The following is a 27,273-nucleotide window of genomic DNA, read 5'->3' as shown; positions in this document are numbered from 1 at the left end:
TTCACATTAAAAACTATGCAGTAGATATAATGATTGACCCTTAAAGGAACTGGGGAAAAGTGAAAGAAACATTTCATCCTGAAGATTCAGTACTCAGTTACAGTGAAACCATCTTACATGTAAGTGATTTGACTGGCAGCAAATTAACATTCAAACAAGTAGTAATACCTGTATGCAATAGACCCTTTCCTAAATCTCTGGTTGAAGCATCCTCAGCCTTACCCCCAGTACAAGGTGCATATCAAGAACGACGTTAATGATGTTCAGTCCCTGTTGGATAGCAGTTTATTTTTTCTGAACGAAATTTTATTTTAAAAAATGTGGTGAGTATATGCATCATCCATCTTACATTGTTTATTAATATACGTATAATTACTCTCAACTGTTGATCTAGGTGAAGGGCATTTCCATACCCAGGTCAATAAATATACATTTTTATTGCTATAATGCAATCTTGATTGCTATGTCACATCTAGTTGTCAGCATCTGAACAAAAAGAGTCAAGTCATGATACATATTTTCTGACGCTAACAAGACATAATCTAGCAATCAAGATCAAATCACTATGATAATGATATTTTTGTGATATATGAGTTTCTATTAATTTGCTGAAAATATAATAAAATCACTACTGAAAACTGAAAAACAAATGGAACTGATTAACAATTCAACTTTTGTAACACAAATGTGCTTATAAATCATAAACTGAATTACATTCTGATCAGCTGATATATACATGAATATTACAGATGAATGAAAGAAGCACATAAGTCACAGCTCAAGTCATAAGCAAGTCACTCATTCATACCCATGACAAAACAGAAAGGTCAGTTTGACACAGATCAGGAGATCTGCAAAATCAGATTGCTGCCTGGATTATATCTGGCAGTCATCATTTTTTTTACATTATCATGTAAGAGATCATGTCTGTTACCAGATCAAGGTTTCCTCTATAGTCAGAATGGAAAATGGGCCCCCATCCAAGCAAAAATTAGAAGTTATGGAGTTGGAGCCATTACTGGATTAAGCAGTGGCTGAAAATGAATAAATTAGCATTTTCATCTAGGCACTTGCTTCAGAGGCAAATTTTAAAGAGAAACAAATCACGGGATACAGGTAGTTTAAAACCCAGTTCTTCATTCTCATGTGTTGTATTTTAACCCTTTTTGAGGGTGGGCGGGTTATAATACATCATAACAGGGTGGGAACATATCATTGGGAGGGGTTTTAATTATAATAATTCTTTATTTAATGATGGTAGCTCAATTAGAATATAGATGTATCAAGTCACCCATGATGCCATCTACTACTTGCTAACACCAGGAAGAAAATAATAACCCACATGCTAAAACCTTTTTATTTCAAAGCTACAGCACATAATAAAGGTTCTTATTTTCAAACTACGAGTTGAAATGTCAGTGTATTGAATTTCGTGTCCGCAACATTATATGTGGAATCCATTGGTTCACATGGGGTCCTTTTATTGTGGTGCTCAAATAATTCTTTAAACATCATGACTGTGGCAAATGAAAATACCTTATGTCACTAGAACATGTGCTGATATTGTCACTGGACTACAAGCACTTGCACATTGTTCGTAAGTTATTTGTGGAACCAAATGCGACTACAATCATGGGAGTGTCAATTTTGTTTAGGCAGCACAAGTTTCATCTGAATCAAAGGTAACAGTTAAATTAGACCATTGGTTGTAGTAATTTTAATTATGAATTGGTGTTTCTGAAGAGGGGATGTTCTTTCACTTAGATTTATGAAGGCTTGGTTGAATCTGTAGAATCTGTAAATATGGCATTTACATACATGGTTGCTGCATTTCTTGACCATGATATTACTCTTTTTGCATTATAAGAGCTGCATTTATCATTGGATTTAGTAATGACTTTTGTACTTGTATTTAATGCAGCAAAATTTGTCCACATTCTGCAAATATTATGCTGCTTTGACCATATCTTCTGGACTATTGTTTTTGGTAATGCTAAAAACTAAGACACAAAAATTCATTATCTCTCTATTATCTCATGTTATATGCAGAACTGTTTGACATAAATACATTCTTTCTCTCCACACATTTATTTATTTTGCTTCTATTTACATTTTTGTGAAGTTATGGATTTTCCAACATCACTTGCAATGTTTGATTTTAATTTATCTGAATGTTTAAAGATCATTTACTGTCTTAGTTGGGATATGGTGTCCAAGTTATATGCATAACAAATGCAGTTTTTGAACAAAATATAGTTAATTAACATATAATAATGTTGTTTTTTTTTCACTTGTGTTTACCTTAATACTAAATACTGGCAAATAGAAAAGATCAGATTAAATAATAAAGTGTTTTCAGAATTTTTGGTAAGAAAAAGTTAATCATGTGTATGTTCCTCAGATAACAGTGTCAAATGTATATGTTTGTTCTTTGTCAAGTTTTATAGAAAACTTCATTTAAAAATGCTGTGAAATGAAATATTCTGTAATATTATTCTTTTTTGTGCCTATATCCACTTGTAATCTGTGCAAAAAGAGGACACCAATTTACATGCGTAATGTTTCCAATGTGTTGTTTTTCTCATCATTTTTAAGTCAAAATATTAATCTCTGAGTTCATTTTTAAAAATATTCATTAAATATACACTCAAAGGTATGCAACCAGTACAAAATAAAGTTGTTTATATATATTCAGATTTTGGCATATATGTAATACTTTTGGGACCGTAGATCTTGGTCAAGCATTCAATGAAAGAAATGCAGTTGCCAATTTTTAAAGGCATATCTTTAGCGAATAGAAAAAAAAGGGAATGAACCCAGTATTGACCTCCAGATTACTCCATGTTACTGACTTATCTTCAGAAAGAATGTGAATTATTTATGTCAGACTGATCTCTTTATAAGCTAACATGCATTCCATTTTGATGTTGCTGCATTACATTTATATATCTTTAATTCACTGATGAGAATATTTTTATCAACATGAACAAAATATTCCCATGAGGAACAAGTATTGCTCCAACTTAATATTCCCTGGTCAAGGGCTGTATTCCATTTGTCAATCCATAAAACCTAAAGCTGTCTCAAAGAAGTGACTTTCCTGAACTCAGACTGATTTTGGTAAAGCAAACTGGTATGAGAAGTACATTATAAAATTAAAATGAACGAATTTTTCAGGAAATTCAGACTGAGTGGATCTGGTGGATATAGATAGGATTGTAGTTAACTACATCTTCTTTTTAAACTGATTTATGAATGAAAGTAACTTTATTTTTCATGTTTTGGGGAAATGCTCAGATTACACATACAAGTATACTTTTGCTGCAGCAGCAACTCTCATGAGAAAACAGACTAAAACCAGCTGATCAAATGACAAACTCTCCTCCTTTGTAAGCATGGAACATTTTGCATAACAATTACAAACCTGCAGTGATAGAACAAGTTATTGCAAAAATTCACTCACCCAGAACAGAATAAATTTATAAAAAGAAAAATGTGAAAGGCTTAATTCACCAATAATATTAAGGGATTACCTCCATATAAAAAGGGTGTAACTGACTGCAATAAGGTAAACAAATGATGGCTTGGTGCATGTGATTGTAATCAAAGTAATATAAAAAACAAAACAACAAACAACACAACCCTTTAACAATCTAGAAACTGATTATCACCTAATAGTATTAAAGAAAGACAAAGGCCTCATTCACCCAAGGCATTACAGATTAACTCCAAAAACAATGACATACTTGATCACTACAGTGAAGCTCTTTAAAAAGATTTCATTTCTCATTATATCACTGGTGCTGTGCAAGTTTACATAAAAGATACAGAAACAATAAAATCCACTGACAGGGCTATGCATGTCCATGACTATTTCCTTTGAAGACAGAATGGTTAATCTCAATAGAAATACATATGAATTGGGCACTACAATGGCAGTTAGTTTCCCTCCTTTTTTTTGTTTTTTTCAAACAGTCATTACATTTTAAGCAGTCACAGTTACAAAGGATTAAAAAATAAAGGTCAGTGCTATTTGTCTCTGTTTACTGTGATATGGTTGTTCATAGCAGTGTTGTTTAGAACAATCTGAACTTTGTCTCCTAAGCAGTCATGTTTACAAAGGATCAAATCAAAATCTGTTTATAAATGTTTTTTGTGATGTAATTCACAGCCATGTGGAAAGGCATATTTTGCCTAAAAGTCCTGTTTGCTAGTCTCATTCACAGCCATACGAGAATATAGTAAAATGATTCCATACATAATGACTGTGGTCATAAATGACAAGTCATATATTCCATGTTTACTCAAAATTACATTAGAAAAATGGCCTCCAGAATGATAATGAGGTTAGCCAATCAAGTACAAGATCAACTCATTATTTTTGCAAGAATCTTACTCTTTATGTAACTGTAATAACTGTAATCTGATTGAAACCAGATAAAAATATGGACTCCATAATGGTAACAAGCAATTGCTGTCAACTGGATGCATGACAGATGATGTACAATGGATGCTTGGTCATACCATAAGCTCAACTGGCCTAACAGACAAGTGAGCTAAATATATACAAGTACAAACAAGGTACAACATTTATGAGACTTTTCATTCTCAATAATTCGTAGGTAATATTCAACACCTAAAAACACAGGATTATCAAACTGATTGCTTTAATTTAGTGCCACTAACCTGAACAATGCTTTCAAATTTTCTGGCAACTCTGTACGACCAGCATAGCCTGGGTTCATGGTGATGAAGAGACCAACTGTTGGCTTCAACCTGATTATTTCTCCCAAGAAATTAAAGATTTTCTTCTTATCTCGGATAGCATCCTGGATGCACTTCACTTGAACAGCTATAACGGATAGGACCTCCACAGCAATTCTGTTGAACTCATCAAAACATCCCCAGGCTCCAGACTGAGCCAGTCCCTTCAAGATATTGCCAACGGACTGAAAAGCAAATTAAACCTTGAGCCCTTTCCCTCCCCAAAAATGTACACTTCATGTCTGAAGTAACAAAATTAGATAACACTTTGCCAATAATATTGAATACATGATGAACAATGCTTGACTTGTATATTCCTTGCAACCATATAACATACCGTAATTGTTTTAATTTGGGCACTGATCGAAAGCTGGTACCCTCCAAATATAAAGTAGGTAATTCGTATCATACACAGGTACACCCAATATCTGAAATTTTGAGTATCAATTATCACAATTTTGATTAAAAAGTTAAAACTTTGGAGTAAAATTGACACTAAAGAAAAATTAAACAAGCTCTATAGCATATGAAAACCTGTAATTTTCTTTTGTGTGACCAGCTGGGGATATGGTAAGCTTATGTGCTGTTTTCTTCGTTCTTTAATAAGTTAAGCAAAATGATAATCCATGCACAAGCAAACTCATTCATTGCTTTTTAAAGAACAATTAAAGACTAATTCTGTTCATTAGTATGCCTATTCAGATAATCAGCAGTCAAACACCAAACTCAATACATCAGAAGTGTCAATTAAAGTATTCAAATGTGGACACATTCGCATGGCAGATGGACAAAAATAATGTTTTACAGGCCTTCTACTGCACATTTCATATTGGAATTGAAAACTGAAAACTACTAGTTTTGAAACTTTGATGATTAAAAGAAACTTAAAAATTACAAGTTCTATCAAGTGCAATGATGAGTGCTAAGTAGTTGGATTAGGATATTGATAAACAACAAGCAATAAATTGAAACAATTTTAATTTGGGAAGTTTTACGTCAAAGGCAAGATGTTTTTAGAGGTGTATCAGTAACAAAGGTATCAGATGTGGTCCATCATGGACTTTAAATCTTTTTTAAAATAAATAATCAGCATTCAGAACACTGTCATACACTGCATTCATCAAGAAGTCGAAACAGGCAACAACTCTAACAGAAAAAGTGGGGTTATAATTTGGATTCAATGCTGGTTAGGCTTTCATTGAACAAAGGTATATACATCAAAGATTAATTTAATTTATGATGCTTAGGTGATGATTAAATGGTTTCAAACTTTTAATTACTGGTATTTAAAAAAAAAAAATATTTTGAGTCTGAAGAGGCAATAAAGTGCAAACTGTCAAGGATCTTATGTGCTCATCTTAATTATTTTTATAATTGGAGTGATAATGTAATCTGATAATAATTATCAAATTGTTAAAGTAAACCATAGAAAATGAATAATATAAAATCATTGTGTAATGCTACTTATCTTTATCCTTTATATTTTATCTTGCTGTACATCATGTTTAAATTTATTTGGAATGGTTATCTTCCAAGGTTTTTGCATAATTCAACTTTTTTAGTTTTCTGATTTTAATTTTAGCTGACAAGATATAGCCACTTTGCTGATGAGGTACCCATGTGCAACAACATATGCTTCTGCTCCATCCTTAAATACCCTCCAAACCAAGTTACACCGCTCCCTCGATAACTCGCGCCCGGATAACTCGCGATCCCACTTATAACGCGGTGTCCGTCTTGGCTCCCGATTTTTTTCCAGAGAAAATGTATTTAAAATATCTTTAAAATATGCTGAACATGAAAAAAATTACGATAAGAATTGATAAATTAAACCTTGATACATTGCTCATTTTATCATCGAAAATGGTGATTAATGCCCGTAAAAATATAATCCATATTTTGAAATTTGCAAGTTCTAGAGAAGAATTAATTTCAGAGATCTCGAAAACGCTTAATTACGCGTATTTGGACGCCAATTTTTGATCTGGGACGCAGAAAATGCGGGAGTCTTCCGTACGCATGTAATAGGTGCGCGGGAAAATTCAAAGATTTGCCGGTCCTGTTTCAGCCACCTGCTTTGTGGGAAAATGTGTTGATCAGTTTACTGTGCTGATATTTACAATGACAGAATTCAGTGACTGAAAGACTCTTTGATGTACTGTTGCTATTTCATAAGAGTACATTAAAAAAAAAAAAAGAACATGATGCAACAGCTAGGCGGCTAGTTCAAAGGCTTTGACTTGGCGGCCGAGTGAAAAAATATACTGATATTTAGTGATTGAATTCAGAGGCAGAAAGACCCAGTTTTAAAATCCTAGCGAGACCTCTGTTTAAAGATATCATATATTATGTAAGTTTTTAGGATAAATAGTTGTCATTATACTGTAAATAAACAGTCTGGTGAAATAGCGATCAATGAAAACTTAGGGTAAATGTTAACAGGTGGCAACAGAGAATGAAATAAACACCAATTAAACGACTTCCTGTGTGAAAGTCACGTTCTAATCCTTTAATTCCGTTTCAGTGTAAACATTATAATCACAACATATTCTGTTCATTGAAAACATGAAAAGAGTCAATCGACCGTCACATCGAAACCCGTGAGTACTTCTGTGAGAACCTAATTACATGTACATGCCGGCTTTGTTTTGATCAACAACTTGGGGAAGTGTTTGTTGCATTAAAAAAAAAAATCGATTACAAGAGACCTCGGGTGCTGGATTAAGGGTCTTGGAGCTGCCTTTGACGTAAAGCAAAACAGTAACAGAGACAACGACGACGATAGTGACTTCGAATGTTTCAGTGAAACTGATGTCATTAATGCCGAGGCTGTTTGGGAGAAATACGTACAGACTCATGGTCCTGAGATGGGCGTTTCTCTTGATGGAGGAGTGGATTTGTGCTGAAAATGATTGCCCTACAGCCGCATACATGTCAGATGAAACTATAATTATTTCTATAGCGAACAAATTTGCAGCAGAAGACGATTCTAACTGGAATAACACAAGTGTTGAAAGTGATGCAGACACAGATGTTGCACCCCCACCCCTCTGCACAGGAAGCAAATATTTTGATATTGCCATAAGGTGGCTGGAGACCCAAAATGTTGACTACGTAAAGCTCATGCAGTTGAGAAATCTGAGGGATTTTGCTCGGCGGCAAAGAAACCAAGGAGTAACACACACAAAAAAAATTAACTGATTTTTTCAAAAAGTGAATTGATATTTGTCAAGCGTGGCACAAACGGCAAGTATTAACTTGTTCTAATTTACGTTGTTTTAAATTTGAGACCAATTAAATATGTTAGTACTGATTAACTCTTTTTTTTTTTTTTCCATTTTACTTCTATCGCATTCAAATCTATCTATCTATCTATCGTTCGCTCGACACTGTTTCTCGAAAAGAGTCGATCTTTTGTGTAAAAAAAAATTATAATTTGGCTCAAACAATAAAACTAGAATGTATACAATTCAACATAAAAATTAGTGACGTAGTACACAATGTGTGAAGTGGTACACATGTTCAGCGAACGGAAACCACGTGGAATAATGTTTTCGATGATCGCCTCAATATACTGTAATTTATCCTGAAATTTGTAATGTTGTCCTATGAGAAAATAATAAAGTACACCGTTATGAAGAGATATTTATTAACAGTTAATCTCAGAACGATTATAAAGTGAATATTCAACAGTATAATCTGCCTACCCCCCCCCTTATTTTTCCGTTATGTCGTCAATCACTTTATTGGTTTTGGGCTTATTTTGTAGGTCCCTCGATAACTCGCCCCTCGCTTATAGTGCGGTCGATGTTTCTGGACCCCGATGTGCGCGAGTTATCGAGGGAGTGGTGTACTGGTACACAAAGATCTGAAGATTACTGAAGAAAAGGGTGAAAGACTCCCATCTTAAATATGCTTGTAAATAAAAATAAAAATAAAAATAAATGCATGTTAATAACCTGAGATCAAACTTTGGCTCTCATGGACCTGAAGCATCTGGACTTAAATTTTATAAATATGACTGAAAAAGTTTAAAATTATAAAGTTCTAAGCATTCATGCAACCATCTTTCTTCATTAGGGTGAAATTAATGGCTTGTAAAAGTAACATTAAAATTGAGATGATGCTATTAATGCTTTGAGACATCATACTAGCTGTGTCTCACATTTAACTTGTAAAATATCAAGATAAAATAATGTCTTTCAAACAGCAGGAAGAGAAGCAAACCTTGTAATCCATCTGTTCTGAGCAGTTGAAGACATACACCATGATTCCAAGTGCTCTTCCCAAGTCTTTGGTGGTCTCTGTCTTGCCAGTTCCAGCAGGCCCTGCTGGGGCACCACTCATAATCAGATGAAGGGATTGTGTCAGGGTGATGTAGCACCTTAAGTTATTAAAATTAGCATAAGATGACTACTAAGATGAGTAAAACCACATACACTGGGGTAATTTGTATCAACCTTTGAGTCGGCAGAAGTGTTACCATTGTGCTTAGATTTAATTTGAATGGAATCATTTTAAAATTATTTATTAAGAATTATGCAGAATGATCTGTCACCCGTGCTCTGTGGTGACATAATCCCAAAAAACCTTGCTAACTTACTACAGGAAGAAAATTAGCTCACTAATAGCTACTTTAACCCATGGTGAGTAGTATCCTCCACAATCAATACGCCCATCAAGTTTCACAACCACGTTTGTTCTGCATTTTGCTTAATTCATATTAATTTGTTTTCTCTGCATTTTACTACTATTGATAAAAAAATCATGCCCAAACCAATCTTTATGCATGAATTGTTAATTGGCCATAACACTATAAATGGGTTATTCATACGTGTAAATAATACTGGATTTAGTGAACTTAAGGAAATGAATTTCTGGCAATTTTAGCTGTGATATATCTTGCTGAAATCCACAGCAGATAGGCCAATACAGCCATTTTTTACTTAAAAAACAAGGCAACAGCTATTTGCAACCCTACACTATCTAGCAAACACTCATCCTAACGTAATGATAAATAATCACCCAAGAAAACAATCTGAAAACATGTAACTGATCGCTGATCACATGACTAAACTAAGTAAAGAAAATGCCTAATTATAACACCAAAAGCATAATGGTTGGCATGTATGCATCCTCCCAAGGAGAGAAGAACTGTCAATAAGAAATTTCTCTACTGATGCACCTTGGCACAAAACAGTCATCTTTTACACAGATGACAATTAGATTAGGAAATCAGAACAAGATGTGAGGAGGGTATCTGGCCAGAGTGACAGATAATTGTTAAATAATTAAAATTAGTTTTCCCACCAAGCAAAAGCTTAATTTTAATAGCAACAATAACTTACTTGTGACCAATGCATAGCCAAATTTCTCAGGTGGGTAGGTTGATGCTTTAGACTGATGAAAAACGGAGAAAAAATGGAATATACTCACCATTTGAAAAATCCACATTAATAATGTTGGCATTCCTCTGCCACATGTAGTGCCACTACAGATGGATCCCAGAGAAAAAAATACCTATGCTTTCTTATGTTAAAAAGTCAAGGTAGATAGTGGAGAAGGTAGTTAAGTAATCACCAAAATGCTGCCTTCAGGATGTCCTCTAAAGAAGAATGATTGATTTATATAGACCCATGTGGCAATGAATTTCATGGGCTTTTAGTTTTCATGAAAGAAAGGTCTCGATTGGTAAGGGATTGATAAACTCATTTGATTCTGGTTACAAGTGCTCTGCTCCAGGACAGGAGAAACACAGAAGGAAAGTCTGTTGTTTAGCCTGGTCATAAAGAAGTCCACCAGACGCTTTTCCCCAAAGTGAGAAGAGGGACTCTGTTACAGAGAGGTAAAGAGAACATTCCATATGGGCTGTTTTGACTCTCCTGGATAGACTGTCCACAAATATGTTTTTCTTCCCCAGAATATGGTGAACTAAGAGGACGATGTTCTCCAAGGTGACCCAGCTGAGGAGTTTCAGACCTCTATGCAGAGAGAGGGTCAAGTGTGTATTTTGAGAGAGAAGATATGCTATGCTGTCTGAGGCAACCATGCACCACCCCTTATTCTATTGACAAACCCTAGCAAAGTAAGAAGTACAGTTTTCTGAGCCCAGTGAACCTGGAGAATTAGGCCCTCTGGCTCTAAAGAAGCGCTTCAACTAGAATTTCGTATGTCAGCAATCAGATAGGAGTCAGGGTTGAGAGCCTGCATGGAGATCCCATTTAGGAATCTGTTCTGATTCATCAACCAGCAAAAATAGTGATAAAAGACTGGCCCTAGAGGAATCTGAGCTGAGAAAGAATTTCCTTATTTTTTCCACCTTCCAAGAAGCAGAAAATACACAAGACAGGGGCTCCAGCCCCTACACATACTCCTCTGCCTTTGCTGGTAACAGGGATACATCCCACAGGACATGCGTGATGCCAACATCGTCACTTTGTACAAAAACAAAGGAGACCGTAGCGACTGCAACAACTATCGGGGCATCTCCCTCCTCAACATCGTCGGAAAGGCTTTCGCCCGTGTTGCCTTGGTGCGCTTGCAGATCCTAGCCTCCCGTGTCTACCCCGAGTCCCAGTGTGGATTTTGAGCTGGCAGGTCAACTGTAGTCATGATCTTCTCACTACGTCAGCTGCAGGAGAAGTGTCGCGAGCAGCAGATGCCCCTCTACATTGCCTTCATGGACCTGACGAAGGCGTTTGACATGGTTAGTCGGAGTGGACTCTTCAGACTCCTGCAGAAGATCGGCGGCCCCCCACATCTGCTTGCTGTCATCATGTCGTTCCACGAGAACATGCACAGCACAGTGTGCTTCAATGGCACAACATCTGAAGCACTCCCAGTCATCAGCAGAGTCAAACAAGGCTGTGTCCTTGCGCCGATGCTCTTTGCCATCTTCTTCTCCATGCTTCTCCAGTACGCATTCAAGGACTGCAGCGAGGAAGTGCACATCCATACCAGGACTGACGGCAAGCTGTTCAACATCGCCCATCTCCGTGCTAAGACTAAAGTCACAGAGGTACTCATCTGTGAATTGCTCTTTGCCGATGATGCAGCCTTGACATCACACACGGAAGATGGACTTCAGCAGCTGGTATGCTGCCTCTCCCATGCTTGTAAGGAATTTGGACTGACCATCAGTTTGAAGAAAACAAATGTCATGGCGCAGGACGCAGACTCCCCTCCCTCTGTCACCATCGATTGGTACAACTTGGAAGTTGTCGTGAACTTCACATACCTCGGGTCTAACATCTCCAGCTCTCTCTCCATTGATTCTGAGGCGAACGGCAGGATTGTCAAGGCAGCTGCAGTGATGGCCAGACTTAACCAGAGGGTCTGGAACAACCCCAACCTCACAGAGAAGACCAAATTGCGTGTCTACCAAGCCTGCGTGCTCAGCTCACTTCTCTACAGCAGCGAAACATGGACCACCTATGCAAGACACGAGAGGAAACTCAACAGCTTCCACCTGAGATGTCTGCAGCGCATTCTGCACATCCAGTGGCAGGACAAAGTACCCAACACAGAGGTTCTAGAACGCACCAACATGAACAGCATGTTCTCCATTTTCGGCGAGAGGCGCCTTCGCTGGCTTGGCCATGTCAAAAGAATGGACCCAGGCCGCATTCCCATGGACCTGTTATATGGGGAGTTAGAAAAAGGTGCACGACCAACTGGACGACCACATCTGCGCTACAAAGATGTCTGCAAGAAGGATATGAAGACGGCAAACATCAGTGTCAACGACTGGGAGAGCTGTGCAAACAACCGTTCCAGCTGGCGTCTAGCTGTCAGGCAGGGAGTTCAAAATGCAGAGGAAGAGACAAAAATAAAACCAGCTCAAAAGAGAGCTAGAAAGAAGGATAAACAAAAGCTTACTTTGGAGCTATGCCATCGTCTCCCGTAGAAGGATGGATGCCAAGATATGGAGATGTCCTAAGGGAATCGATGTCAAGAACTCCCATATACTTAGTCAAATACTTAAGATATGGGAGGGTAAATGTTAGGGACAGGTGATAAACACAAAATGGATGACAACAAACAACTGAGAATACACAAAAGATATTACACTTATTGACAAATAACACTGATAATGCACACACTCGCACATTTCCACTAAGACTACCTCTTGTAATGATAATAAAATGTGAAATGAAATAAGATTAATAGAAACTTATTAAAATCCTGTTATTCAGCTCTCTTTTAACTGTATAGTTCCATCACTGCATTATATTAAGAACTTGTCAAAAAATCAGTTATCCCACTTGTATCCAGATCCAAATAACACCCCAAAGCTTTTGCTCCAAGAACTTGTGCAGTTTATCAACCATAAGTCACAATATATATACACACACACACACACACACACACACACACACACTTATACATACATACACGTATTCTTCACAAATAATATCTACAAGTGGAATGCTCGGTGACGGCTATGGATCACACACACCCTCCTGCCTGCCTGCACCCTTTTCAATCTATGACTGACTGCTTTATATTCTCAAAACACCTATTATGTATGCCCGTACAGAAAAATCTCACCAGTTCACATGAGCTGCTCATAAGCTGCACATGAGAACCTTGTTAGAAATGTATGCAAATAGGGTAGATTTTGCAGGCTCATGTGTGCAGTTTGTTAGATCTTGTGAGCCAAGGAAAAAGTAACCTGATTCTCACGTGAGCAGATTTTGCTCACGTGAGAATCTAAATTTTCACATGAGAAAGTAGAACTTAGAAAACATTCTTTTCCATTACATACAACCATGTTTGAAAATAAGACAGAGTTCTAATTTCTCACGTGAGTTATCACGTGAGAAACTTGGACTTCGATTCTGGTTAAACACTTATTTCAAATTTATTCAAAGTTGGATTTTCTCATGTGAGTTATCACATGAGCAATTTGGACTTAAATATTTTGTGTATGTTGAATGTCAAGCATCTCCATTATTGTCAAATAGACATCATTTCTATTTTGCACTTGCTGTTACTTTGTTGTAATTTTTAAATTTTAAAACATTTTCAACTTATTTTCTCACAGTGAGTTTTAATCTTATTTTGACCCAACAGGCTCCTTGTATTTGAACATATTAAGGTTCATTTCACTGTTTATAAAACGAAACAATTCAGAATTAAGGTCTTGTATAACCAGACTACCCATTAAACTTTAACAGCTGTCAAAGAATAGAGTTAATAACTTGCATACTGATCGTGGTTGATGTTTAATAATCCGTAAAAAGGTGAAATGTTTCTCTCCCCAAAATTCACAGTTTACAAATATAAAAAGGAAATAAAACTTTTGCCCTAAAATGAATCCTATGTACCATAAACATATGATGCAACTCATTTATTCACAAACTTCTAAAACCCCACAATCAAATTGTAGAACAAATCCATAACCTCATATCTGGAAAAAAATAAACACTGATGCACAGTCCTTTTGGCCTCATAAACTCTCAAGTTATTTTCCATAAAAATTGGAGAATTACATAAACTACGTCGTTTTCTTCCATGCCTAACGTTCGCACAAAAGTCAATACAATCTTATACTTACTGAATTGCGTAATTCGGCTTAGGGGTCTTCCATTTAGTACGTACGCAAAAGTCTGGGAAAGGTTGACCCCCCCGTACGCTTGCATACTTTTTTTAACGCGCCCCCCCGCGTACGAACGCATGCATACTTTTTTTTTACACACCCCCTTCCCGCGTACGTACGCTTGACGCCCCCCTTCCCCATATTCTATAAAACAGCCTATGTTTAATCCACGCAGAAACCATAAAGGATTAATAATATTAACGTGTTTAATAAAACATTGTCCACCGACGTTGAATGTCTGGCATCAAAGAAATACGCGGGGTAACATTAAACATTTTGTCTAGTGTCCGCTAAAATTCAAACGCCGACTGAACAGTCGAACAGGTTACGTATTAGACAAATTATTATCGAGGTTTCACCCAACCCCGTTTCCTATGCATGTGTACATTATCATTAAAAAAAACAACATGTACTGTACATAAAATTTAATAAATCCGTAAGAAACTAACTGCCTAATCCAGTCGTGTTTGGTTGTGTAGCTTTTTCGCACTGTTTTACACGTGTATATTCTTGGCAATAGAAACTTTTGCTTATATGCAGCCTTTTAAATGTTGTAATCATGTCATTTCAAAGTTTATAAAAGAAGTTTCCTATTGAAATAATCACAAAACAAATCACTGACGTTTCCGTTAACTTTTCTGTGACCCAGGTTATCAGAGTACACGGTGGAAGAATCGGCTTGTTAGAACCATCAGTGTCCTGTGGGGCATGGCTCGGCACAAGCTAGTGTAAAAACATCAAAATTAACTAGGTCTATATTAATTAACTTATTAATGATATGAATTCACTTATAGCTCAGTTTTTATGAAACATCAGATAATAAAATAGCATTTATTTAATATACAAAAATAACATTAAAAAATACCCGAGTACATGTGTACAAAGGAGTGTAAAACCAGAAGGGTTCGCATCATTGCTTACAATTTAAATGTCAGTCATACAGTAGTATAAAATAATAAAAGTATTATTTTTATACTACATGTATGACTGATTTTTATATTGTAATCAATGATACAAGCACCTATGCGTACAACAACATGTTTACGAATAATTTACCCTTTATGGCGCCTCAGATGAACTCGACATATGCTGGATGTTGACCTACAGTGTACATGAAGAATAGCGCTTTTAAACCGAACAGACGGAAATTTACGCGCAGGCCATGTTCTCTTAGCAAGGGCCACGCTGTTTATGGAGAAAGTTATTTAATATTCTCCTGCAACATGTTTACTCTTAAAACATTCTGACAGCAAGAGTGTGGACATTATTAAAATATAGAAACCAACACCAACATTTTAAGATATCCACGTCGGTACGGTTGTTAATGTCCAGTACGAAACAGAAGACGTCGATGTGCTGTTAGGCAAGATTCAAGGATTATGAAAGACTTGTTCATTGCCGAGAAAGAGGTAAGTTACTTTTACTCATTTCTTTTTACAATTTCGGATATAGAATGATCAAAGTGGATAGCCAGAATCATCGACATTATAAGCATAAGCATAAATTCGCATGGTCGTTTAAAATTGAGCCAAGGGTTTGTTTCAGATTTTACTTAAAGGTAATAATTCAACCTCCTGTTTCTAAAAATGATATCTACACCACACTATCATCGAATATTTAAGCCTTCCGCAATTAAACTGTGCAACCATGTCTGGCTCTTACCCCCACCCCCAATAATAATGCGGGCGCTCAGTGAGGAGCACTTGCGTTACCGATTGAAACAATTTGTACAAACATAACTGTTTTTCGTATTATTTTATTGCTGATTGGGTGGATCAAGATAAGCATACACGATTGAGAACCAAATGCAGTAGCTTAATTCATGATTTTATTCCTAAAAGACATTTGCCCTGTCTGTCAAATATTTTGATTGGTAATTTTAAAATAGAGATTTAATTGGATAAGGATTACAGCTTTTCTTAATGCTTATATACACTAGGACTCTAGCCAACCAAATCATTTTCTCATTTCAGTGCATTCTTTCAGTTATGCATAGATAAATAAAATGATCAATTATACTAATTTTTATCTTTTTACAGATTAAACTCCATGAAGGTCACAAAATTCAATCAACACAACAAAGTCAGCAATCATTTTGAAAGAAGTGCAAAACATTGACAGCAACAGGAAGAAGTCAGACAAAACCCCATTGCCATGCTAGAGGAAATTCCGACTCCAGTAAAGGGTATGTATAAGATGCTTCAGATCTTTTGATGTGATACACATGATAACATATGCATTTCAGACTCTAAAATTTGACCCCCAATACATTTGTTTTTTTAAATATAAAAGTTGGAAACCAGATTTTGAATTTCTTTATATATTGCAAATGTACATATTTTGGAAAAATGTATCCCAAAGTTTTGGAGAAATCTTTCAGAGGACTGCTCCAGAGGTAGAGATGTCATTTTTTTGCAAATTTCTAATGTGTACCCATCATTCCTAACGATTGGTTACCAGAGTATACAATCAAAAGGAAATTGTATTAAATGTGAAGCTGAACTGCTTTATTATAGGTTCACATGTTCCAACCCCAAAAAGAGCTGTAACCATAATTATAACTAATATAAGTGGCAAAAATCATAATCTGAGTACAACAAGAGTATAAATTACATGCCATTATTACAGAAAACTGTATGAAAAATGTATATGGAGTTATAATTTTTGTCACAAATCAGCTGAACTCGTGTGGATTACTAGTATAGATGAGAATAGACACAAAAGAAATTGATAAATTATTTGTGCATAACAGTCATTTTGACTAGTGTACATGTCTACAGTAACTTTCGTGAATCGTCATAAAGTCCATAAATGTTGATTGTTGTATTATCCTCAACCTGCCATGGTTCATCCCTATACGACTTTCCAGTGCAACATGTTTTTAAGTTTAACAAAATATCTTTTCTCTAACATTTTTCAGTTACATAACATCCAGCAGTTGCATTGATACATCCCAGGTTATTTTTGTTGTTTTTTCTTCTTTTAAAAAAAATGATATCTGGTGCCATTTATTTTCTCTTTAAGCTGGACTGCTATGTGTGTAGTATCATAATAGAATGAATGGTTTCACATTCAAGAACCTGTTTTTTCAAAACTGTTATTAAGTAGCAAACTTTTTTTGATCTTCATATTTCAGTCTGTGTAGTTGTCCATTTCATTCATTTTTTGTCCTAACATGGTATAAGAAGTGCATGTTACAGTAGCCAAGTTAAACCAGACATTCATATTGTGCTTAATTTTATTTGACCCAAATAATGTCACCAGGTTCTGAAAACAAGAGTGTTTTAAGTCATGAGAAAATTGGCACATGAACCATGGACAGGCATGAATTTTAGGATGGTTAGGCTTGAAATATCAGGGTTGATTCTTAAATAGGTCACTTGAGAAAGGATTATATTGACAAGTAAATTGTAAGCAACCATATGAGCCCCTGTGAACACTTCTATTTTAACGGGTACCCAATTGTTCGTTTTATTACCCAGGTTATTATCAATGGGAGAATACCCGGGTACACATTGGCATCTTTATCCAGTAGTAGTCAGATTTGGAATATGCAGTGTGACTTGCAGGTATCTCATCAATAGTGCAGTTTAAATGTTTGCTACTGAACTATGGTAATTCTATTGGTAGAGCAATTTGACTCATAGTCCAAAGAATGAATTTTCAGACTGGGTTGGCTGCGTAAGTGTGTCCTTGGGAAAACAGTTGGCTCCTATTTTCACAGTGTGATAAAGTGCCATCTAATCCAAACTACAATTATGTATTTTGCCTTTACCTTGTAAAACAAATCTTCAAAAATCCACCTTACAGGACGTCTCAAATGCTGTGATCAGGAAAAAAAAACTTCTACCAACTTTTTCATTTCCATTTCAGGTTTCGTTTTTCAACAGTTCAAAACTGAGCCTGCTAACTTAAATTCAGTGGTCAACAGGAAGTGCATTGATTCAAAGAGAACAATCTCCAAGTGAAAATATTGTTGCAGACTGGCAAATAATGAAATTCAGAAGCAGGAATGTCAACTACATGTTTTGTTTGCTTTGAATTTTCCGGAACAGTGAAGAATGGTCTTCATGTGAAGCAAATTTCCAGCAGTATCTTTCATTATGACCTTAAAGTTTTTAGAATAAATGTGATGTATTAATATAACAGGTACATACATACATACATACATATTCTCGTTGTCTTACCTTATTGAAAGATCACTAATCGAACTCAAATTATATGCTTATGATTACTAGATTTGAATATTGATCTTACTCTGTTTAATTCTTGTATTCAATAAAAACTAAGTACTATAGTTATTTTTTGTTGTTTTTGCTCATGTGAGCAACATCTTGCTCACGTGAGCAGATCTTGCTCACGTGAGCAAGGTGTGGCTCACGTGAGCAAGATGTTGCTCACGTGAGTAGCTCTTGCTCACATGAGCGAGGTGTGGCTCATGTGAGCAAGGTGCGGCTCACGTGAGCAAGATATTGCTCTTGTTAACAATTCCTGCACATGTGATTTTCTTACTAGAATCTATTTGCTCACGTGAGTTCTAACCTAATTTGCATGTTAAATTGCACATGAGACTAACCTGAGTTAGATCTCACGTGAGAATCTCATGTGCAGAAGGGTAGGCAGTTTTGGTGTGGGTGATAGTTTGCTTTCCATGAGGCATGGGTATGTTTCAGGGACACAAGCTTCTCCTTAAAATCTAAACATTAGTATAACTCAGTGAGAATATCTTGAATTCACTCTTGGTAACATCTTGTGCTCAAACAGTGAATTTGATGGATTTGTGTGACAACCAAGATGGCAGCAGTATTCTAAGTTCCCAAACGGGATAGGTAAAGGCAAGCAGACAATGTGTTTGTTCATAGAACCTCTAAAAATGCCAAGAATCAATCAATGCTATCACATGAACCCAGATTAAGATCTTGTTTATGAGGATCAGTGGAATCTAGATTAAGTTCTGGTTTGAGAAGAATCTCATTTCTATGCAAATTAATAATAATAATAATGAGGACTTTGTATAGCGCCTAATCTTTAGAAGCGATAAGCGCTTCACAACATTAGACAACACCTATAAGATAAAAAACATAATATTATTATTACAAAAACAAACACCATGAAATTAGAAAAACATTAAAAAATAAAAAACATGTTGAGAATATTTCAGGTAGGAAACATTATTAGGTCTTTAAGTTTGTTCTTGCAGTCGAAATAAGTGAGTTTTGAGAGCCTTCTTGAATGTGATGACTGTGTCTTTGTGTCTAAGTTCAGTGGGAAATTCATTCCACGTTGCTGGGCCCTGGTATGCAAAAGAACGCTGTCCACATGACTTTCTTTTCATAGCGGGAATAATGAGTATACGATTGTCAGAAGAGGAGTGTAAGTATCTTGCTGGTGTGTACACATGGGTGAGATCGGATAGGTATGTTGGACTAGAGTCCGACAGTGAAATGTAGCACAGAGAACAAATTTTGTGTTTGATTCTGGATCGAATGGATAGTCAGTGTAGGGTACAGAGCAGCGGGGAGGTATGCTCTGATCGTGGTACTCTAAGTGTTTTAAACTTTTTGAAGTTTCTGGAGTAGATATTGAGATGAACCAGACAGAATTGAGTTACAATAGTCCAGTCTTGAAAGTACTAATGAACACACAAGTGTTTTAGTGGCATCAACTGAAAGATATTTGCGAATTGAGCTGATGAGTCTCAGCTCAAGATATGCAGCCTTGCATACGTTCATGACATGTTGGTGCAAGGTGAGAGTACTGTCCAGAGTAACACCTTGGTTTCGTACTGATTGTGTGAATTTAATGTTGGTGTTGCTGATATTTATTGTTTGAGGTAAAGGATGTGAATGAGAAAGTCTTTGTGTTGTGATCAGAATGACCTCAGTTTTATCATCATTCATCTAGAGCTTGTTACATGTCATCCATGATTTCACATCAGTAATGCACCTCTCTACACCTTGGATGGTAGCATCAACTTCAGTTGGGTGGCTAGATTTGTATATTTGAGTGTCATCAGCGTACAATTGGTGAGACACTGGATGATGATCTATGACACTTGAGAGCGACTGAGTGTACAGAATGAAGAGAACAGATCCAAGAACAGACCCCTGTGGAACACCACAACATAGATCAACTGGGCTGGAGTGTATACCATTTGCAGATACAATTTGTGTCCTGTTGACCAAGTAGGACTTGAACCACAGTAAGGCTGTATCATGAATGCCAAATACATGCTGGAGATGGTGAAGTAATATATCATGGTCTATTGTGTCAAATGCTGCAGACAAATCAAGGAGGGTAAGGACTAATCTTTCCGCTATCCAACGCAGACAGAATGTCATTAACTGCTTTTAGAAGAGTAGTTTCAGTACTGTGGCACTGGGCGATATTCAGATTGTACATTGCTAAAAAGACTGTTTGAATTTAGATGAGATATAAGCTGGGATAGAACAACCTTTTCCAAGATTTTTGATATGAATGGGAGATTAGAAACTGGGCGGTAGTTCTTTAAATCATTATGGTCTAGTGTTGGTTTCTTCAGCAGAGGCTTTACAATGGCAGTTTTGAAAAATGATGGGAATTCCCCGGATGAGAGAGAGGTATTAATAACATCAGTTAGTGAAGGCAATACTGGATCTAAGCGCTAAGCCTTTTCAATATCTTTGAAAGAGATGATAAAACTTGCATAGGACTAAAGTTATTCATATCAGAAAGATCTTCCGTATTATGTATTGGAGTCAATTTTTCCACCTATGCCTGTTAGGAAAATACCTGTCGAAATACTTAGATTGAAGATGTACATAAATGAAGGTGATGAGAATTTTAGGAATTTAACACTTATATTATCTAGACCTGTAGCTGCTCTTACACAGAGTTTGTCGAATTCATTTAAAATGAATTCAAGACTTACTTGAAGTATTCTGAAGCACTATTCTTTGCAAAGTTTTGAGGAAATGTGCTCATTTTATTCATCACTGGAGAATCTTTAATGATCTGTGAGTTCTACAAGTTTTCCATCTATATTCACAAAGTAATTATTGAGTGCATTTGCAATTTGAAGTGCTTTTTTTTGAATATCACAATTTTCATCACTAATACAGTCGTGTAAATGACAGGTTATTGACGAATTTGCCCCTCAAGTCACTGAAGGTTTTCCAGAGTTTTCTACCATCTGATCTCTCAGTGGAGTAGTAAGTTTTCCTTTCTGTTTGAATTACTGACTTGATTCTGTTTCTCCATATTCTAAAATTTTCAATATCTTTTAATTTATGTAATCTATCCTTTGTCTTGACAGCATTCAGTATCTCACCTGTAATCCAAATGGGTTGATTCTGTTGCTTGAATCTCTTGAAATTAATAGGTGCTCGAGTGTTTAGAGTGTTAGTATACAGATCTATCCAGAAGTCAAGAGCATTAGATGGGTCATCAAAAGATTCAATTACTGACCAAGTGATATCTTTCAGTTCTTTAAGGAATATTTGTGAACCGAGTCTTTCTATTATTCAATATTGGGGAACTACAATTTCTATAATATTGTCAGCATTGTTAGTATAGGTGTGATCAATTAGTGTTTCAGAGACATCTGTTACCCTAGTGGGTACATAAACTAGCTATTAATAATTCAGGAATTCATGGTTTTAATCCAGCTTTGATTGGTGTCACAAAGCAAATTGTAGTTGAAGTCGCCCACTAAAAAGACTTTTTGGTTTTCTATGTACAGTGTTTCAAGCTTATTTTGAAATATAGTATACCAAGCACTGTTAGTGTTCGGTGACTTATATACATAGCATAATACAAATAGTTTTGGCCATTACATCTCATTTCCAACGAAATTATTTCCATACCAATTTCCTCAAGATCCTATCGTTATCTGAAAGAGATGCCATCCTTAATGTAAACAAGAAGTCCACCACCCTTCTACAAAAGTTGGTCTTTTGTTTAAAAACTGTAGTTAGGAATTTTAAGTTCATCATTATCAAAACGTTGAAGTAAGACGGTTTCAGTGAATGCAAAAGTATCAATTACTTAATTATTATTTCCTGAAAGAAGTAATTTGCTTTTATCTAGTTTTAGAAAAAGATAGTGGATGTTCAGATGTCAAATTCTGAGACCTATACTTAAGCCAATGAATTTGAGATAATTCCAAGTCTCAATGGTTTTGAGATAAATTATATGGAATATCTGAATAATATTTTCAATGTTAATATATGAACCATGATATTCCTCTAAATTTTTTCAAAACAGTGTCCTAAAACACGACATTTGACTGTTTTTTTTTTTTCTCCACATGATTTTTTTTTTATTAATCTTGAAACATTAGCATGTTCAGCAGTTATCTCAGTAGCAGTTCACACATTATGGTCACTCTGACTGATGGAGTCACTTAATGGGATTAAACCAGAGGTAATTCCATGGACATCAACACTCTGTGGGGTATCTATAGTTTGATAATAATAATAATAATAATAATGACCTTATTTAAAGAGGGTAACACAATTAGCTAAGAACTAATCTACCTTGAGGCCCTCATACAAAGGAATTTATTTATTTAAGCTGCATCTCTGAAGCCACTGAATATATTGGGTTTGGAAGAAGGAAATAGAGTGGGCATTTCTAATCTCAGCTGGAATACTATTCCAGAGCAGAGTTCCAGAGTATTGGAAACTTTTTTTAAATAACTCCTTATTTGGTTTGGGAATTTTATACTGTTTGGTAGACATGGATCGCAGGTGGGGAGTATTACCAGGTAGCCTATACTGGAATAGTGATTGTAAATATTCAGGAGCACTATTCTGAGATATCCTGTACATTAATTTGGCTTTTCTCAAACAGATTCGGTCTTTAATAGGTAATATTTTTAACCTACCAGCTAAACTTTCCTTGCTTTCTTTCTGGATTGATATTAGCCCAAATGCTCTTTTTTGAAGATGTGCCAGCTTTGCTATGTTTTTATCATCTGAATTACCCCATACTGTACTACAGTAGTCCAAATAGGGTTGTATGTAACTGTTATAAAATAGTTTCCTGTGCCTTTCAGGGAGAAAATGTCTTATCCTACTGAGAAGCCATAAACTTGAATTGACTTTTTTACTGGTATGTTTGATATGTTCAGTCCATGATAGGTTATTATCTACCAGAACACCAAGTAGCCTATCATGACAGACTATTTGCAGATTTGTATCCTTCCATGTCAGACATAGTTCATCACTATCAAGATTTGTCCTTCTTTGCCGTGTTGAGATAGAAGTGAGTTGTCAGTGATCTGCAAAGTTAAGTACCTTTGACCATTCCATCACAAGTGCCCTGAATAGATGAAATTCAGCTGAAGTACAAGATTTCTGACAACTGTGATAAGATGGGCACCCCACATGTTAATCTAGAAATTGGATTAACATAGGCAAGAGTTCATAATGTGACAGAACTGTTAGTTGGATACATCTTGTTGCTGCAAGTATTATGCTTACTGTCATATCAGCAGACTTCATTGAAGTAACAAACTGCCACAAATGTTGAAACAAAATGTTTCATTTCAGATGCCAGTATTCACATGAAGCTGGTAAAATACTGCTTACCTCTCTTTAGGTGATACACAATATGTCCACAACTAAAATGAAAATATTCTAATCTCTGCAACATGAATATCCCCATAACATCTATATTTTCTGGGAATGATGTTGCTAGAAGTTACATGATGTGTCACTGGTTTTGCTCTACCAAGAAAAAATTTGTCATACTTGCAGGGGTCTCGGTAGAACATGTGGTGTTATGGGGTAGTGAGGCCATGAGAGGCCAAGGCTCTAACCAGAGAGATAGAGAGATTTCAGCTTCAACCCTACAATGCCCAAAACAGTTACAGGTACCAATAACATAATGCCAATAGGGAAAGGAAATTTTTGTTCACATCGGTGCCCCAAAATAAAATCAATGTAGGTTAGCTCTGTGAGGGAGGCTTAAACACCATATTACTATATGGAAGAGTTTGATAGGTGATCTCTGGATTGTACTGTCTGTCTAAGGGTAAAAACAGTCTGAATCCATGCCTTTACCAATAACATTTTCTAAAAGAAATTCCTTTTTCTGATGAAGAGAGAATCATTATCTTTACTGAAATAATGGAACTTCTATTCATAGAACTATGGCTACATCCACAAAGGAGAGTGATCACTGTTTCCAATTTCTTTAATGTACCCAAACTAAATGGGAAATTCCAACCAATATATCAACCCAAAACATCTTAATAGATTTTTTTCATTAAGAACTTTTCAAGCAAGAATCATTTAAAGTTTTTTTCAGATCTCATCCAGAAAACAGTTTCATTCCATTGAGCTGCAGGAAGCTTAATTTTGTAATCCAAAATACAGCTGCTGAAGTTAATTTGGAATGGTCAAAATTTTCAATTTTTTTGTTAACGCTTTGGGATTTCCACTACTCCAAGGGTGTTCACTAAGATCTTTAAATCCATTTATGCAAGATTCAGAAAACAGTACATTAGGTGTCCCTACTATATTGATGATTCATTGAATTTGGATGGTGATAATAACATTTGTTCATAAAATGCATGGATCATGATTGAATCTCTTAAATCTTTAGGTTATACAATAAATGTGGAAAAATCATAAAGAATTGTCTTTTCTCATATTGTGTTGCAATTTAAAGATTTTCCAAATGAAGAGAACATGAAAAAAAAAAACTATCTTCAATACTCCTGATCCCACCTATATAGCTAATGCAATAAAAATAATTATGAACTGGTTACAGCAAGTAAATCTTGGTAAAGTTATGTCATGCCTTTTGCAAAACCTCTAGTTTTAAACTCTACTAACATATAATTAGAAATTCCTTTCTTTAACTAAGCCCACCTTGCATGTTGTAAAAGACAAATTAAAGGAACTATACATTTTTCCCTAGGGTGCATACCATGATATTCCAGCTGAGGTTTTTGATTGCTCAGATGAGTGTGGCTTATTAAAAAAAATATGATTTAAATTTTTTGGGATTTTACACTTTCCTGCCTTTGTTAATTATGCTTATTTCGTACAAATATATTTACTTGACATTATATAACCAGGATTGTGCTGAAGCGCCATTATACCCTATAAATGTATGTATAGATATATATATATATATATATATATATATATATATATATATATATATCAACTTCAAAACAATTTTACTCCCTGTTTTGCAAAATGTACAGAAACAAACAGTCACAATGTCAAAAAATGCAAAATAAGATAAACATCTCCAACTTCATTACGATTAACTAACCTGTCTGTCAGAGGTGTGATGACAAGTCGTGGTGTGTTCCCAAGGTACTCATGACAGTACCTGAACTGAGCATCACAAATGTTGGCAAAGCAGTCTCTTTCATTATCATCCCATCTGTGTCGCAGCTGAGAAAGCCATGTGAAAGCCTGGGAGTTGTCCACCTTCAGTTGAATTAGTTTTGTCACCACATCTCGAGCATGCACATCAATGGTACATATTGTCATAATTTTCTGTCGATCTCCTTTTGACAGCTGTCCAATCAGCATGGTAATCAAAGCATTCAATTGGTTGATCTGAGGAAAAAATACACACATGCACATAAATACAACAGGAAACAATTTTAAGATATTTTTTAAATTCAGATTTACACAAATTTTTTATATAAACAAGCAACTTCTGTCAAGTCTTGTCCCTGTCTACTTTGGTGAATGATCCAAAGTATATAATAATGAAATCTGATTATGACCATCATGAAAAGAGCTATAAATTACTAGACAGATACAGAAAGAAACCAGCTTTCATGTCTGTTATCTCCAGCGGCATTAGAGTAAAAGTGCACAAAACGGGAAGAGACTGATCACTGACCTTGACTATGAAGATAAAATCCTGACTGTGATACATGAGGCACTATCAAGCAAAGAAACATACAAGCATCATAGAAACATAAGTTCCATTATTGATCCATGAACCTCAAACAGCTTTAATGATATAATGAGAGTGGCACTTACTTGTTTCATTGGACTGACATGCTTATTTCATGTAGAGCAAGAACTGGAGAATGTGTTCAACAAGTGAAAGAAGACAAAGCTGCAGATGTTGACAATTGGAAGGTTTGCATTTACAATGATTTTAAGTTTTCATTGCCTTGTCACTTCAAACTGTGAATGGTAAAGTGGATTTAAACTGGGGTCCACAACATGTTGCATGAGCAACACTGATATACAGTCAAAATTATCTGTGTCTGGTGTTAGATATACATGTGACTAGAAAAGCCTCCTTGAAATAAGTGATAAACAAACTTCAAGAATTCAAATTGAAGAAAGAGACAAAAGTGCACATTTCCCATTAAAATGCATTTTCCTTCTAATATTTCAGAGCACAATACAAAGAAAGATTACTGGTGTGAAATGGTAGTTGTACCTCTATAGTAAAAGTACCCTTGGGTAGAAATACTATAATAGTAAAAGTACCTACCCTGCAGAATTTGTACCGGGGGGTACTTAACCCAAATATTTATTTTCTTATATTTTCTTTTTGGTAATCTTATTATAAGAAATAAAGATTGTCAGTAATCAATTTTACTTTATTTTCACTGCAGAAAATGGATATTTTATTAAATTTAAAGCTATGCTATATTGCAATGTTTGTAGGTTCATGGTGACAATAGCTGGTGGTGGAATGTTTACAATGGTCATTGGATTTATACACAGGGTCTTTGTTACAGCTGAAGATAGGAGACAATCACATCAAAATTTTATTAATTTTATTTCCTAAGTACATAAACTACAAATATCAAGATTACAGCATAATTGATTCCTTGTGTTCTTCAGAAAGATTAGTAGTAAAATCCATTTTATTTTAAAATACATACAATATAGACATCATAAATACAACTCTCCCTCGATAACTTGCACACA

The 27,273-nt window shown here is 35.6% G+C and overlaps 1 protein-coding gene across 1 annotated transcript in view; it reads right to left on the bottom strand.

Annotated features, from left to right (window-relative positions):
* LOC149775161 (dynein beta chain, ciliary-like) overlaps positions 1-27,273 on the bottom strand; it is a 315,340-nt gene that overhangs the window by 141,334 nt on the left and 146,733 nt on the right. Inside the window, exons 22-24 of the mRNA XM_089944132.1 lie at positions 25,637-25,929; positions 8,992-9,148; positions 4,687-4,949 (exon numbers count right to left, since the gene is read on the bottom strand). Coding sequence (XP_089800258.1) covers positions 4,687-4,949; positions 8,992-9,148; positions 25,637-25,929 — 713 coding nt within the window. The remainder of the gene's footprint in view (positions 1-4,686; positions 4,950-8,991; positions 9,149-25,636; positions 25,930-27,273) is intronic.

This window comes from Sinohyriopsis cumingii, chromosome 19, assembly GCF_028554795.1.
Source record: "Sinohyriopsis cumingii isolate HCF-2022 chromosome 19, ASM2855479v2, whole genome shotgun sequence".
Classification (NCBI taxonomy): Eukaryota; Metazoa; Mollusca; class Bivalvia; order Unionida; family Unionidae; genus Sinohyriopsis; species Sinohyriopsis cumingii.
The sequence above is the reverse complement of the archived record's forward strand: the minus strand, read 5'-3'. Positions and strand labels throughout refer to the sequence as shown.